Source organism: Bison bison, unplaced genomic scaffold (assembly GCF_000754665.1).
Source record: "Bison bison bison isolate TAMUID 2011002044 unplaced genomic scaffold, Bison_UMD1.0 scf7180017864180, whole genome shotgun sequence".
NCBI classification, from domain to species: domain Eukaryota; kingdom Metazoa; phylum Chordata; class Mammalia; order Artiodactyla; family Bovidae; genus Bison; species Bison bison.
In genome coordinates, this window is record NW_011494752.1 from 9,168,872 (window position 1) to 9,180,632 (window position 11,761).

At 56.1% G+C, this 11,761-nt stretch overlaps 1 protein-coding gene across 4 annotated transcripts in view; it reads left to right on the plus strand.

The window, feature by feature from the left end:
* Positions 1 to 11,761, plus strand: part of EPN2 (epsin 2) — a 52,987-nt gene that overhangs the window by 30,618 nt on the left and 10,608 nt on the right. For 3 of the 4 annotated variants that reach the window (XM_010842916.1, XM_010842918.1, XM_010842917.1), the window contains exons 3-4: positions 9,613 to 9,725; positions 11,024 to 11,116. In XM_010842916.1, coding sequence (XP_010841218.1) covers positions 9,613 to 9,725; positions 11,024 to 11,116 — 206 coding nt within the window. Of the gene's footprint in view, positions 1 to 3,018; positions 3,022 to 9,612; positions 9,726 to 11,023; positions 11,117 to 11,761 lie in introns of all 4 variants that reach the window. The other variant, XM_010842919.1, reaches the window with a different exon arrangement.

Sequence of the window (11,761 nt, forward strand, 5' to 3'; positions counted from 1 at the left end):
TCCTGGGACGCTTGCATTCAAAGCCCCCGAGCCAAGGCCCGCAGGTCCCCCCTCAACTCGGTGCCTCCACACACCACCACCAAGTTGGTCGACCCACAGCCCACACTGCCTCAGCTCTGGGGTTAGAGGTAGAAATTAAGGGTAAAATGAGTGAGTGAGTTTGTTTTCCCAGAGTTTCTCAAGTGCTGGATGAGGTTTGGGCAAACCAGTGATACGTGGTGTCACCGTTCTGGGTGCCTTTCTCTCTGTGTCTCAACCCTCACCGTCACGGGTGATCATTTCTGAGCACCCGCCTGATGCCCAGTGTGAGGTGAGGATCTGCCTTGGGGATCTGCCTGGGCCCTGGGGATCTGCCTTGAACACGCTGGCTTGGAAATGCAGCATGGAGGGGTCACCCTGACCGGCCTTGTGAGACACAGCGGAGATCCAGGCCGGGCCGTCAGCTCGGCTCGTGTGGTATGCTGTCTCCATCGGTGGTTGTATCAGGCTAGGGAACTAGCCCTCTTTTCCTTTTCTTGACATTTAGCCTTTGGAACTGCATTTTGTGGGCTTTTCCAGAAATGTGGAAATGTGCCATATCTTGAGGCTTTGAGTCTAGAACATCTGATTCTTAGAGGTTAGATTTTGTTGGTAGTGAAGGCTGTTTCCAACTTTGTAGCTGCCCTTTCTCTGCTCCCTGAGCTGCTGGCTGCCCAGAGCCCAGGCACACGTCTGACAGGCTGGAGTCTTGGGGTGGGCGCGGGCATCGTGGTCTTGGTGCTGAGTTTTCTCGGAGGCTGTGGCCTGTCCAGTTCAGGTTCTTCCTCCCGTCCCTCCGGCTGATGACCGGCAGCCGTGCCCTTTCAGAAAGTCAGAGTCAGCAGGCGATGCGCCCATGGGCCTCCTCCCACAGCCTGCTGGCCACTCAGTGACCAGCCCGTCAGGCCAGTGCCCCTGTGGCCCGCTTCTCCATGTCTAGGTGGTGAGCTCAGCATGGGTGGCACAAAAGAAACTCTGCTGGTTTTCTCATCGTAAGATAATGCCTGTGTACTCCTGATCATGTAGAAAGTGCAAAAGGAAGATGGACACACTCCATGATCTCCTTAGACTGCTGTTGTTCCCGTGTGGGTGTGTCCTTCTGAATGCTTTTTCTAAGCGGGTGCTTTTCTAGGCCTGCAGGTTTGTTTGGATCCCTGCCCTTTCTATCACGATGTCGTCCCAGCTCCCAGGCCTCTGGGCACAGGCAGTGGTGGGGCCTCGTCATGGCCATCTGTCTGGGAGAGCCAGAGAGTTCTTCCTCTGAGGAGGAAGCGAGGACCAGATCAATACCCATATCCCCCACAGCCAGCTGTATGGACAGACCTGGATCTGGGTCTGAAGTGTTTTGTGGGAGCAGAAGAAATCTGATGTTTTATATTGTATACATGGTACAACAGTGTTACACGCGTGTTGTTTGTAACAAAGCACACATCTCAGAAGGCTACAGCGTTCATTTGCCCAGGGCTCGCGCTGGGCAGTGAGGGCTCGTGGTCCCCAGATGAGGCCTGGCCCTCTGTGGGCCTCCAGTTTGGGAGAGGGTGGGCACCTTGACGGTGTGCCACATGGAGTGCCCGGAGGGGGCCGGGCAGGCGAGTCAGAGGCTGTTCTCACCCTGCGTGCAGTGGGCCGGATGCAGTGGCTCAGAGGACCCCTCAGCTGACTCAGATAACTTGCTGTGCATTTTCCACGTTGCTGCACAGTTACACTTGACTGCAAAGGTTAGAGCTCGGGTGGGTTAGAGGTCCGTACAGCAGGTTGGGATGGTGCTCTCTCCTGGTTTTGCCTGTCCCCTGTGCTGTCACAGGCTCTCACACAGCGCCCTGCCTGAGGGACATGCTCTGAGAAGGGACCGCGTGGATCACAGTCTCCACCCTGTCTGAATTGTGTCCAGGTTCTCACAGTGTGGTAACAATGTGATGAATACCTTTGGGCAGAAAGCTGCTTTTCCGAGGGGTCTTGATGTAGAATTGTCTTGTCTTCAAAGTAGAATTCCAGGAAGTGAGGTTAGTGGGCAAGTGTGTTAGCATCATTCTATGTCTTGAACTTGGCAGATGTTTTCCCAGCAGACCCGGCCCAGGTGCAGCGCCCCCAGCTGGGGTGCAAGAGGGGTGACCATGCTTGGTGGATAGCCCCCAGCCCAAAATGGGTACTGAGATTTTTCTGAAAGATAATTTCTAGTTTTAGTTAAGTTCAGTCGCTCAGTCGTGCCTGACTCTTTGGGACCCCATGGACTGCAGCATGCCAGGCCTCCCTGTCCATCACCAACTCCCGGAGCTTTCTCAAACTCATGTCTGTTGAGTCAGTGATGCCATCCAACCATCTCATCCTCTGTCGTCCCCTTCTCCTCCCGCCTTCGATCTTTCCCAGCATCTGGGTCTTTGCAGAAGAGTCAGTTCTTTGCATCAGGTGGCCAAAGGATTGGAGTTTCAGCTTCAGCATCAGTCCTTCCAGGAATATTCAGGACTGATTTCCTCTAGGATGGACTGGTTGGATCTCCTTGCCGTCCAAGGGACTCTCAAGAGTCTTCCCCAACACCACAGTTCAAAGGCATAAATTCTTCGGTACTCAGCTTTCTTTATAGTCCGACTCTCAGTCCATACATGACTACTGGAAAAACCATAGCTTTGACTAGATGGACCTTTGTTGGCAAAGTAATGTCTCTGCTTTTGAATATGCTGTCTAGGTTGGTCATAACTTTTCTTCCAAGGAACAAGCGTCTTTTAATTTCATGGCTGCAGTCACCATCTGCGGTGATTTTGGAGCCCCCCAAAATAAGGTCTGTCATTGTTTCCACTGTTTCTCCATCTATTTGCCATGAAGTGATGGGACCGGATGCCATGATATTAGTTTTCTGAATGTTGAGTTTTAAGCCAACTTTTTCACTCTCCTCTTTCACTTTCATCAAGAGGCTCTTTAGTTCTGCTTCGCTTTCTGCCATAAGAGTGGTGTCATCTGCATATCTGAGGTTATTGATATTTCTCCGGGCAATCTTGATTCTAGCTTGTGCTTCATCCAGTCCAGCATTTCTCATGATGTACTCTGCATAAAAGTTAAATAAACAAAAAACAAACAAAAAAACAAAAAGGAAAAAAAAAGTTAAATAAACAGGGTGACAGTATACAGCCTTGATGTACTCCTTTCCCGATTTGGAACCAGTCTGTTGTTTCATGTCCAGTTCCAACTGTCGCTTCTTAACCTACATACGGATTTCTCAGGAGGCAGGTCAGGTGGTGTGGTATTCCCATCTTTTGAAGAATTTTCCACAGTTGCTGTGATCCACACAGTCAAAGGCTTTGGCATAGTCAATAAAGCAGAAGTAGATGTGTTTCTGGAACTCTCTTGCTTTTTCGATGATCCAACGGATGTTGGCAATTTGATCTCTGGTTCCTCTGCCTTTTCTAAATCCAGCTTGAACGTCTGGAAGCACTGTTCGCATACTGTTGAAGCATGTCTTGGAGAATTTTGAGCATTACTTTGCTAGTTTAGTAGATGAAAATTTCCATCAGGATATTCATTTTAAAAGTGAGTTTCCTGTTTGTAAGTGTTGCTCTATAAGAAAGTGCTCTAGGCGTGCAATCTCAGTTTACGACTGAATTAAGAAAGAGAGCCTTCTGTCTCTGTTAAAGTTCCGGTGACCACAGCACCCCCCCAACCCCAGTTCCTCCCGAGCGCCTGCCTGGGGAGCTGTGGGTGTGGCCCTAGCCCTGGTGCTCCCTCACCCCCTCCAGAGTGTGACTTCCCAAAGCACCAGGAACCATGGAACCCCTGGGAAAGAGCAAGGAGAAAAAATGGCTTCCTGTTCTGGACAAGCTCCTAGCTCCCACCTTGCAAGCTGATGGCCTTATAACGGACAGGATTTACTCTGCAGCCCAAGGAGAGCAGCACAGATAGGACGGGCTCTGAGTCCTGCCAGCCAGCCCTAGGGCAGCCTTTGTCTCTGCCCGGCTGCCTATCCCCACAATCGTCTGCGCTGCCTCCTTTCTTCTGGGCTTCGGCTTTCACGCACCTCAGGGTGGTTGGGACCAGTGTGTGAGGTGTGCCCTTGGGAGTCACAGCTTCTGCTCACTGGAAACTAGACTAGAAAATGAACACACAGGTGCGTGGAAAGAGGCAGATTGGGGAGATGGCCCAGCTGCAGGCAGGTCTGGAGCGCAGGTGAGGCCTCCGGTCTGCCGGCTCTAGGTGCCCGGGGCAGGGGTGTCTGCACTGAGCCAGGTTGAGAAGAACCCCTGCCCGTGGAGCACCCCAGTGGGGAGGACGTGCTAGGGGGGTGGCTCCAGAGCCGACCCTGGAGGGGAAGCCGAGGTGCTGTTGCCCGCCCGAGAGCCAGAAGGAGCTGGGGGATTCTAGGGCCTGTGCAGGGGTGACAGAGCAGGGGCCAGGGGTGGGTGGTGAGCAGTATAGAGTCCAGGGGCAGTTCCTCCCCGTGGCAAGAGTGTGCGGGAGGTGGGGCCCAGATGTGTGTGCTGGGAGAGCCCGGGACCTGGGGCTGCAGCAGCACTGACCCGGGTCTTGTTCCCTGTGGAGGCTGGAAGCCCTGGATCAGGGCGTGCGCAGGCCTTTGCCTCTGAGACCCGCACGCGCAGGGAGCATCCTGCCTTATGCTCCCCCTGCTTCTGCTGCTGGAGGCCTTCTTGGTGTCCCTGGGCCATGGCTGCCGCCCTCCCCTCGTGTCTTCGCCCCCATCTCTTCCCTGCCTGTAAGGACACAGGTCACGTTGGATGTGGGGCCCACCTGCTTCAGTGTGACCTCAGCTTAACCATTCACTAAGGACTCTGCCACAGCCATTTCCAAATTTGCTCTTGTTCTGAGGCGCTGGGGGTCAGGACCTCACACCTTTGGGCCCGCTCTGCCTTGGCCCCTCGGCAGGGCAAGGCTTTCGACCCTGGTGAAGCCCCACTTCCTCTCTGCTTGGCAGCCTTGCTGCCTGCCTGCAGGCCATGCTCCAGTGTCCCCACCCCCTCCCCTGTGTGTGTGTGTCTTGTCCCTCCTTACTGGACACAGGCCCTGGGAGAGCATGGGCTGCCCTCTGGCCTGGAGAAGCGCCAGGCATGGTGTGCGCAAATGTTAGGACCGAGGGCTCCGAGCACCTCAGGGCATGGGGACAGCATGGCATTGGCTCTTGAGTTCTGCTGGCTCTGAGTGGCCTTGTGACCTCCCTGGGCCCCGGTTCCCTCCTCTGTGGGAAGCAGTGATGGTGAAGAGCAAGGCCTTAGGTCGGCCTTTGTCCCTTGTGGCTGTGGGACCCTGGCAAGCCACCTCATCTCTGGACCTCAGCCCCGGTTTTGAGGGTGGGTTGGAAGGCAGGACCCCATCTGGGCTGAGGGTTGGGCAAGACACCAGGTGTGGTACCACTGTCACACACCAGGCACTGGGCCAGGTGCCCCCCGTAGGAACTCGTCTGGTCCTCACAGCAGCCCAAGCCGCAGGAACCCTGTTTCCCATCCTGTGGGTGAGGAAGCCAAAGCGAGGGGTTGAGCAGCGGCAAGCCCGGGTCTGGGCCCAGGCTTCCAGGCGCACCCTCCACCAGGGCTGCCTCTTTGAGGCTGAGACCGTCAGCCTGGGTGGGGATGCAGTGAGGTGGAGCCCACACATGGCAGGAATTGAGGGGGCCGGTGGGCGAGAGTCAGGAAAGCACGCCAATGTGCAGGGTGTGCGAGTATGTCTTCTGGGTGGAATCATGAGAAAATGTCAACAGCTGTTTCCTCTGGGAAGAGGGGTAGAGGCAGGAAGAGTGGGGCGGCCCTCACTTCCTCTTATGCTGAAGTATTTAACACAGGCTCTGGCATCTCCCCTCCCCCATAGCCTGACAGTGGATGGAGTGGACAGCAGCCATTGGGCTGCCTCGTCCCTGCCTGCGTGCCCATCTGCCCACTGTTCTGACTGTGACGTGCAGCCAACTGTCTGTACGGAGACTGCCCGGGATCTTGTCCCTTCAGTCTGACTGTGCTCATGACCCTCCTGTGCTGGGATGCTGGGCTGGCCATCCTGCAAAGCGGCCCTTGATCTGGGTTTGTCTGCCTCAGTCCTTTTCCTGTGCTTCTGTGAACTGGAATCAGATGTAGAGTCTGCGATGGGATCTGGACAGGGTTTTGCCAGGACTGTCAAGTGGTGGGCAAAGGGCAGAGCATGGTCATGGTCCAGCCCCCCTTGTCCTGAAGGTCCCCCGGCTGTGGTGGTGCTTCCGTCTCCTCACATCTCGCACCTTTTTGGCTTTTCCACAACATTGTTGTTCAGTTGCTGTGTCGTGTCTGACTCCGCGACCCCATGGACTGCAGCACAGCAGCCTTCCCAGGCCTCCACCATTTCCCAGAGTTTGCTCAAACTCAAGTCCATTGAGTCAGTGGACATGTTATTTCCACAACATATTTTTGTATTTTCTCCCTTTCAATGTTACCTGGGGTAGTCTGAGCTTATTTTCTCATAATTCATCTCACTTGACTAAAAACAGTCTTTCCTGCTGTCGCCTGTGAGCTGGGAGAGGGCGGGCCTGGAAGGTCTCCCAGGGGACAGGGTCAGAAGCCTCTGCTCTCCGTGGGAGTGTCCTTGGTGGCTGAGGTCATTGCTGACTCAGGAAACAGCCTGTGGAGCACAGGAAGATGTCGGCAGCTGAGGAAGGCCCAGTAAGCATTTCATTGCAGTTCAGTGATGAGGAAGGAACTTAGCTGAACGGGGATCTGGTCACCAGGGGCAAAAAGTGGCCCTGGGCTCAATGCCAGCTCCACAGCCCCTCCCTCGGTGGCCAACAGAAAAGGGAGGGGGAGGCCACGGCCTCCAGAACCACAGTCCTCAGCCCACATGGGCCTTGGGCCACCACTGTGTCCATCTGGTTTCTACCCCGTGAGACAGGGGGTGTCTTGTGGCTGTGGGTGGAGTGGAGAGCAGTGACCTGGGCAGGGCCAACCCCCAGGGTGGGGGCAGCTTGTTTCGGGCCTTCCCACCCCTCCCGCCCCTCCCATCGCTCACCTCACAGACTTGGAAGCAGAAGCCTGGAGGGGTGGCATCCAGGTGCAGCTCCCTGCTGCAGTGGGGTAGGGACAGGCCAGGTGCCTGGTGTCCCCGTCTGCTGGCAGGCATGGCGTAGTGGCAGTGCTCAGACCCAGGTGGGGTCTCCTTGGAGCCCCATGGCCAGGCCCTTGCCTTCTTGCCAGCCCGTGTGCCTGGCTTTCCGTGAAGTCCCTGTGCAGAGTCGCCTGCGGGAGGGGGCGTGCAGTCTGCACCCTTCACAGCGGCCGTGACTGCAGACGCCGCTGAAGAGTGCTCTAGGAAAACTGCAGAATGTTGCCAATGAGAAGGGGCAGTTTCCTGTTTTTCTGTTACCTTGAGTGCTTTACTTTCTTTTTTCGCAATTCCCCAACCGTGCACACCTGAAGTGCCTTGTAGGGGGCATTCGGGGCCTGGAGCAGGCGAGCAGGGTCAAGGAGGGTGGCCCTGTAGGAGGTACCAGGTTGGGGGTGGGTTTCTGGTTCTCCTCCTAGCCTGGAGTTTGAGAAAATGTGATCCTGTGTAGGCTCCCTGTCCAGCCTTCCCCTGTGCTTCCTCAGCCAGGGTGGTGGACCAGGCAGGACAAAAGGGAGCCTGCCACAGGGGTGCCAGCTTTGTGCTCCACCCCACGGGTCAGGCTCAACCGCAGGGGAAGGGCAGGGGCATGCTCGTGCTCCCAGGGTGATGAGCCTGTGTGCACAGGGCCTGCCTTCCCAGGAGAGCATGGCTGGGGCAGAAAGCAGCAGAGACCCGAGGGGACTTGCTTCTCCTACTGCCCCGTGAATGGTGGACCCTCAGAGTGGGGCCCGGCCGAGCTCTGGTGGCCGGAGGGCCCTTTCAGGCTCTGTGCTCACTGTCCTGTTCTCTGGCACAAGAGGCCCTTTGTGGGGCCGAGATGCTGTCACTAAGGCAGGAGCATCTCCACCGGACGCCGCCCTCGCAGCTGAAGCCCGTGTGCGCTCAGCTGACGCTCCGGGCTGGTGGCTGTGAATTCTGCCATCTGCGCGACCTAGAGCCGTGCATCCGCTTATAAAAACCACAGCATTTAGGGGAATACCCTTTGTCTGATTTCCACATTGATGTGGTGAGCTATTTCCGTGTGTGCTGGCCACACATTATTCCAGCAGCGTCAGCTGGGGGGACACAGACGTGCACATTTGCATTTGAAGCTGGGCCGGCCGCGCAGCTGTGCAGAGAGGCACCGAGGACAGGGCGCCTCACTTCTCTGGCCAGCCCTGCAGAGCCCCGGCCCATTCATCCTGTCCCGGGCAAGTCAGGCTCTGTGGCTGCACAGCCAAGTTCAGCTTTCCCTGCCAACATGGGGCCCTCTGTTCAGAGCCCTTTGGGGGTATAGGGTGGAGCCTGGGGGCCTGGTTTCCCCTTTGGGAGTAAGTGGAGGATGGTAGATATCCAGGGTTTGTTATAAACTGAGAGTTAGGTGAGGCAGCCTCAGAGACCATTCATCAGGAGCCGGCGGGGAGCGGGCGGCCCATGGGGCTGTGACCTGGATAAGATAGCCACTCTGGTCCTGGGAGAGCCTCCTCCTGCCCCCACAACTGACCCCAGCCGTCCCACTTCCCTTGTTCTCGCCAGTCTGGGTGGTGGCTTTGCTTCTAGAGCACAGGGACGCCAGAATCTGCCATCTGTGATGGGCAGAGGTGAACTTTGGGGACCAGACATGCTTTTGTTTGGGGATGTTGTTAAGAAATAGGATTGTTAAGATAGATTTGAGGACATTTTGTTACCATCCAGCTTTATTTCTAAAGGAATGCTCTGGAAAATTGGGGTGATGGACTGGGATTGGACTTGATTTTATTTAGAAAAGCATCTTTGTGCTTTTTCCTAACTGCAGTGTTTTTTTGCTCTTTGACCTCTTCATTAGCTTAGAGTACACATGAGGCAGTTGGCCTTTTTTTTTTTTTTAAACCATTTCTCTTGGTTGACTGTGAATCATAGTGAACACACTGTGCTCCAGGCCTGGTTGCTCCAGATGCAGTCTCCTCGCTGTGTTTACGTGTCTTTCCCCTTTACAGGCTGCCCCAAACTGCCCCGCAGCCTTGCCCGTTGCACTGCTCAGGGACCCCAGTTCAGTCTTGCCTCTCCCACCTTACTCACTGCAGCCAGAGCACAGCCATCTAGAAACTTCAGTATCCGAGCTCTTCCCCACCAGTTAATTTCTCCCAAAGAAGCAGATCCTGAGAGGCAGGCTTAAGTGGGAGATTTAGGCCGAAGCAGCGTTTGGGGTCAGGAGGTCTTGAGAGGACCTGTGAGTCCACACAGGCTTTGGGCTTCTTTGAATGATGACCCAGCTTTTCCAGAACTGTGCCCCCAATCTTGTAAAAACTCAGCTCCCCTTCTTGATGCCATGCAGCTCTGCCATGGGGGCAGGTCTGATCCTCGAGAGGTCGGAGCTGGCCATGCCTGTGCCCCAGGATATTTTTCCTGGTGGGTGCTGGGTGGCTGATGTGCTTGTGATGTTCCTCAGCTGTGACCTTGGGATGGTCGCAGACACCCCTTCTCCCCGCCCAGGGGGACCCGTGGGTGTGAGGCGGGAGCGGGTGGCTGACCGGGGAACACGGGTCCTTCACAGTGACTTTGTCTTCCCTACAGCCACTTCCCCACGGGTGTCCTCGGAGCTGGAGCAGGCGAGGCCGCAGACGAGTGGGGAGGAGGAGCTGCAGCTGCAGCTGGCGCTGGCCATGAGCAGAGAGGTGGCCGAGCAGGTGGGTGCTGGCAGGGACACGCCCCCGGCGGGGAGGGCCCAGGCACAGCCACACAGAGGAAAGGCTTTTCAGGACATTGGTCCTGGGGACGCACCTGTCAGAGGTGCTTCACAAGATGCTCCCTCTGTATTCTGCACATCCTGTGTGCAGAATACGATCCACAAGGTGGCTGGAGAGCATCTGGACCCGGAAAAGGACAAGACAGAGGCTGGAGGGAGGGCCCAGGAGAGAGGAGAGTGCTAACGTCCAGAGAGGGGCGTGTGTTTGGTCTCCCTGTTATGAGCACGTGTCACGTGAAGATGGCGAAGGAGGGGGAGTGGCCCAGAGGACCTTCAGAGGGGTTGGCCCTCTGCTGCTGCTTTCAGCCCTGACTTGCTGTCCTGTGGTTAAAAAGGGCAAAGCAGTGTGGCATGGCTGCGTCACCCTCTCGCTTAGAAGTGCCGTGAGGGACAGGCAGGGGGTCACATGGAGGCAGCTGTCGGTCCCAGAGTGGCTGGTCCCCCTGTAACTGGAGTATCCTGTAAGGTCCACAGTAGCGGACTGCCCCCAGGGTGGCCCCTCAGTCCACACGACCTCCCTATGGGTCCCACCTCACCTCTGGCGGCCCAAGGGAGGTACAGAGAGCTCACAGGGAAAACGGGGCAGATGGACATGCCCATCCAGTGTGGTTCCTTATCCCATCTTAGAGTAAATAAGACACAATGAGTGTATTCACTTACATTTAATCATTATATTATCCATTTGTAAAAGCTTGAGTGGCCCAGTCTTATATATGGTGACTGTGCTTTGAATAAATATAAAATACAATGGACCATTTCTGTTAGAATTCAAAAATAGGAACACACTTGTTTTCTGGAAGCACGGCGGGGGTCAGGGTGGAACGGCCTGTGACGTGTCCCCCTTCCAGTTCCTCTCTGGATTGTTTGTGTTTGTTTTTTTTTCCCCTCCTGATTATTTGTGTTTTATGAAGAGACATATTGCTTCCATAATTAGAAAGAATTTTAAAGTCATTTTCACTTTGAGAAAGAGCATTTTAGAAGTATTCCTCTTCTCCTCTCTGTCTGTGGTGTCTGTGCCCTGGGCTCCCTGGTGGGACTGGAAGTAGGTGGGAGTCACACAGGTGGGAGGGGACCCCGGGCGCATAGAGGGGACGGGAGATACTCGCTGTCCACCTTGTCCTCAGACCCTCCTCTGAAGTGACTGGCGATCCAGCTTTAGTTTCCGGCTGTGGTGGGAGGGCCTAGCTGGGTGGCGATGTTGTGGCCATAACCAGCTTCGAGGTCCATTGTGCTCCACAGGAAGAGCGCCTTAGGCGGGGCGATGACCTCAGGCTGCAGATGGCCCTGGAGGAGAGCCGCCGAGACACGGTTAAAGTTCCAAAAAAGAAAGAGGTGAGTGCTTCACGGGGCTGGGGGGGTCACTGTGTGAGACCCTTCCAAGCCCGCCCCCGTGGTGTGACAGCAGGAGCGAGGAGAGGGCGAAGTGCACACTTCTGCCTGGGTGGTGGGCCCCCATGACCCCTCCCCGGCCCCCCACCTCCCAGCCACATGGCTCTAGCCACTGCTTCCTAAGCTGCGCATCACGTGCTCTGAGATCTAAATGTGACTACTCTGCCCCCGACAACCATCCTGACGGACGGCAGAGTCCCCCCAGGGCCAGGGGCTCCATTGGGGCCCCTACCCTGTTACAGTGCTGATACATCCTGGCCCTGACGGCATCCAGGATGGCCATGAGAGTGGGAGGGTGAGCCAGCCCCCGGGAGAGAGGGCCTTGGGTGATGCTGGCCACTGCAGGGCCAGATGTGTCAGCGGACAGCACCTGGAAGGAGGCAAAGCCTGCGTTTTCCCAGGAAACCCTGAGGACCGGTTGACAGAGGGCACGTGGCATGTAGGGTGGAGCCGGGTCTTCACTGGGAAGTGGTGATGTGGGGCAGTGGGAGTCCTGTGGTCCTCTGGGCCCCCGAAGGCCTTCTCTCTGGGAGAACCCTGGGCAGGTGCAGGTGATGGGTGAACATGTGCTGCCAGGCAGCAGAGCTC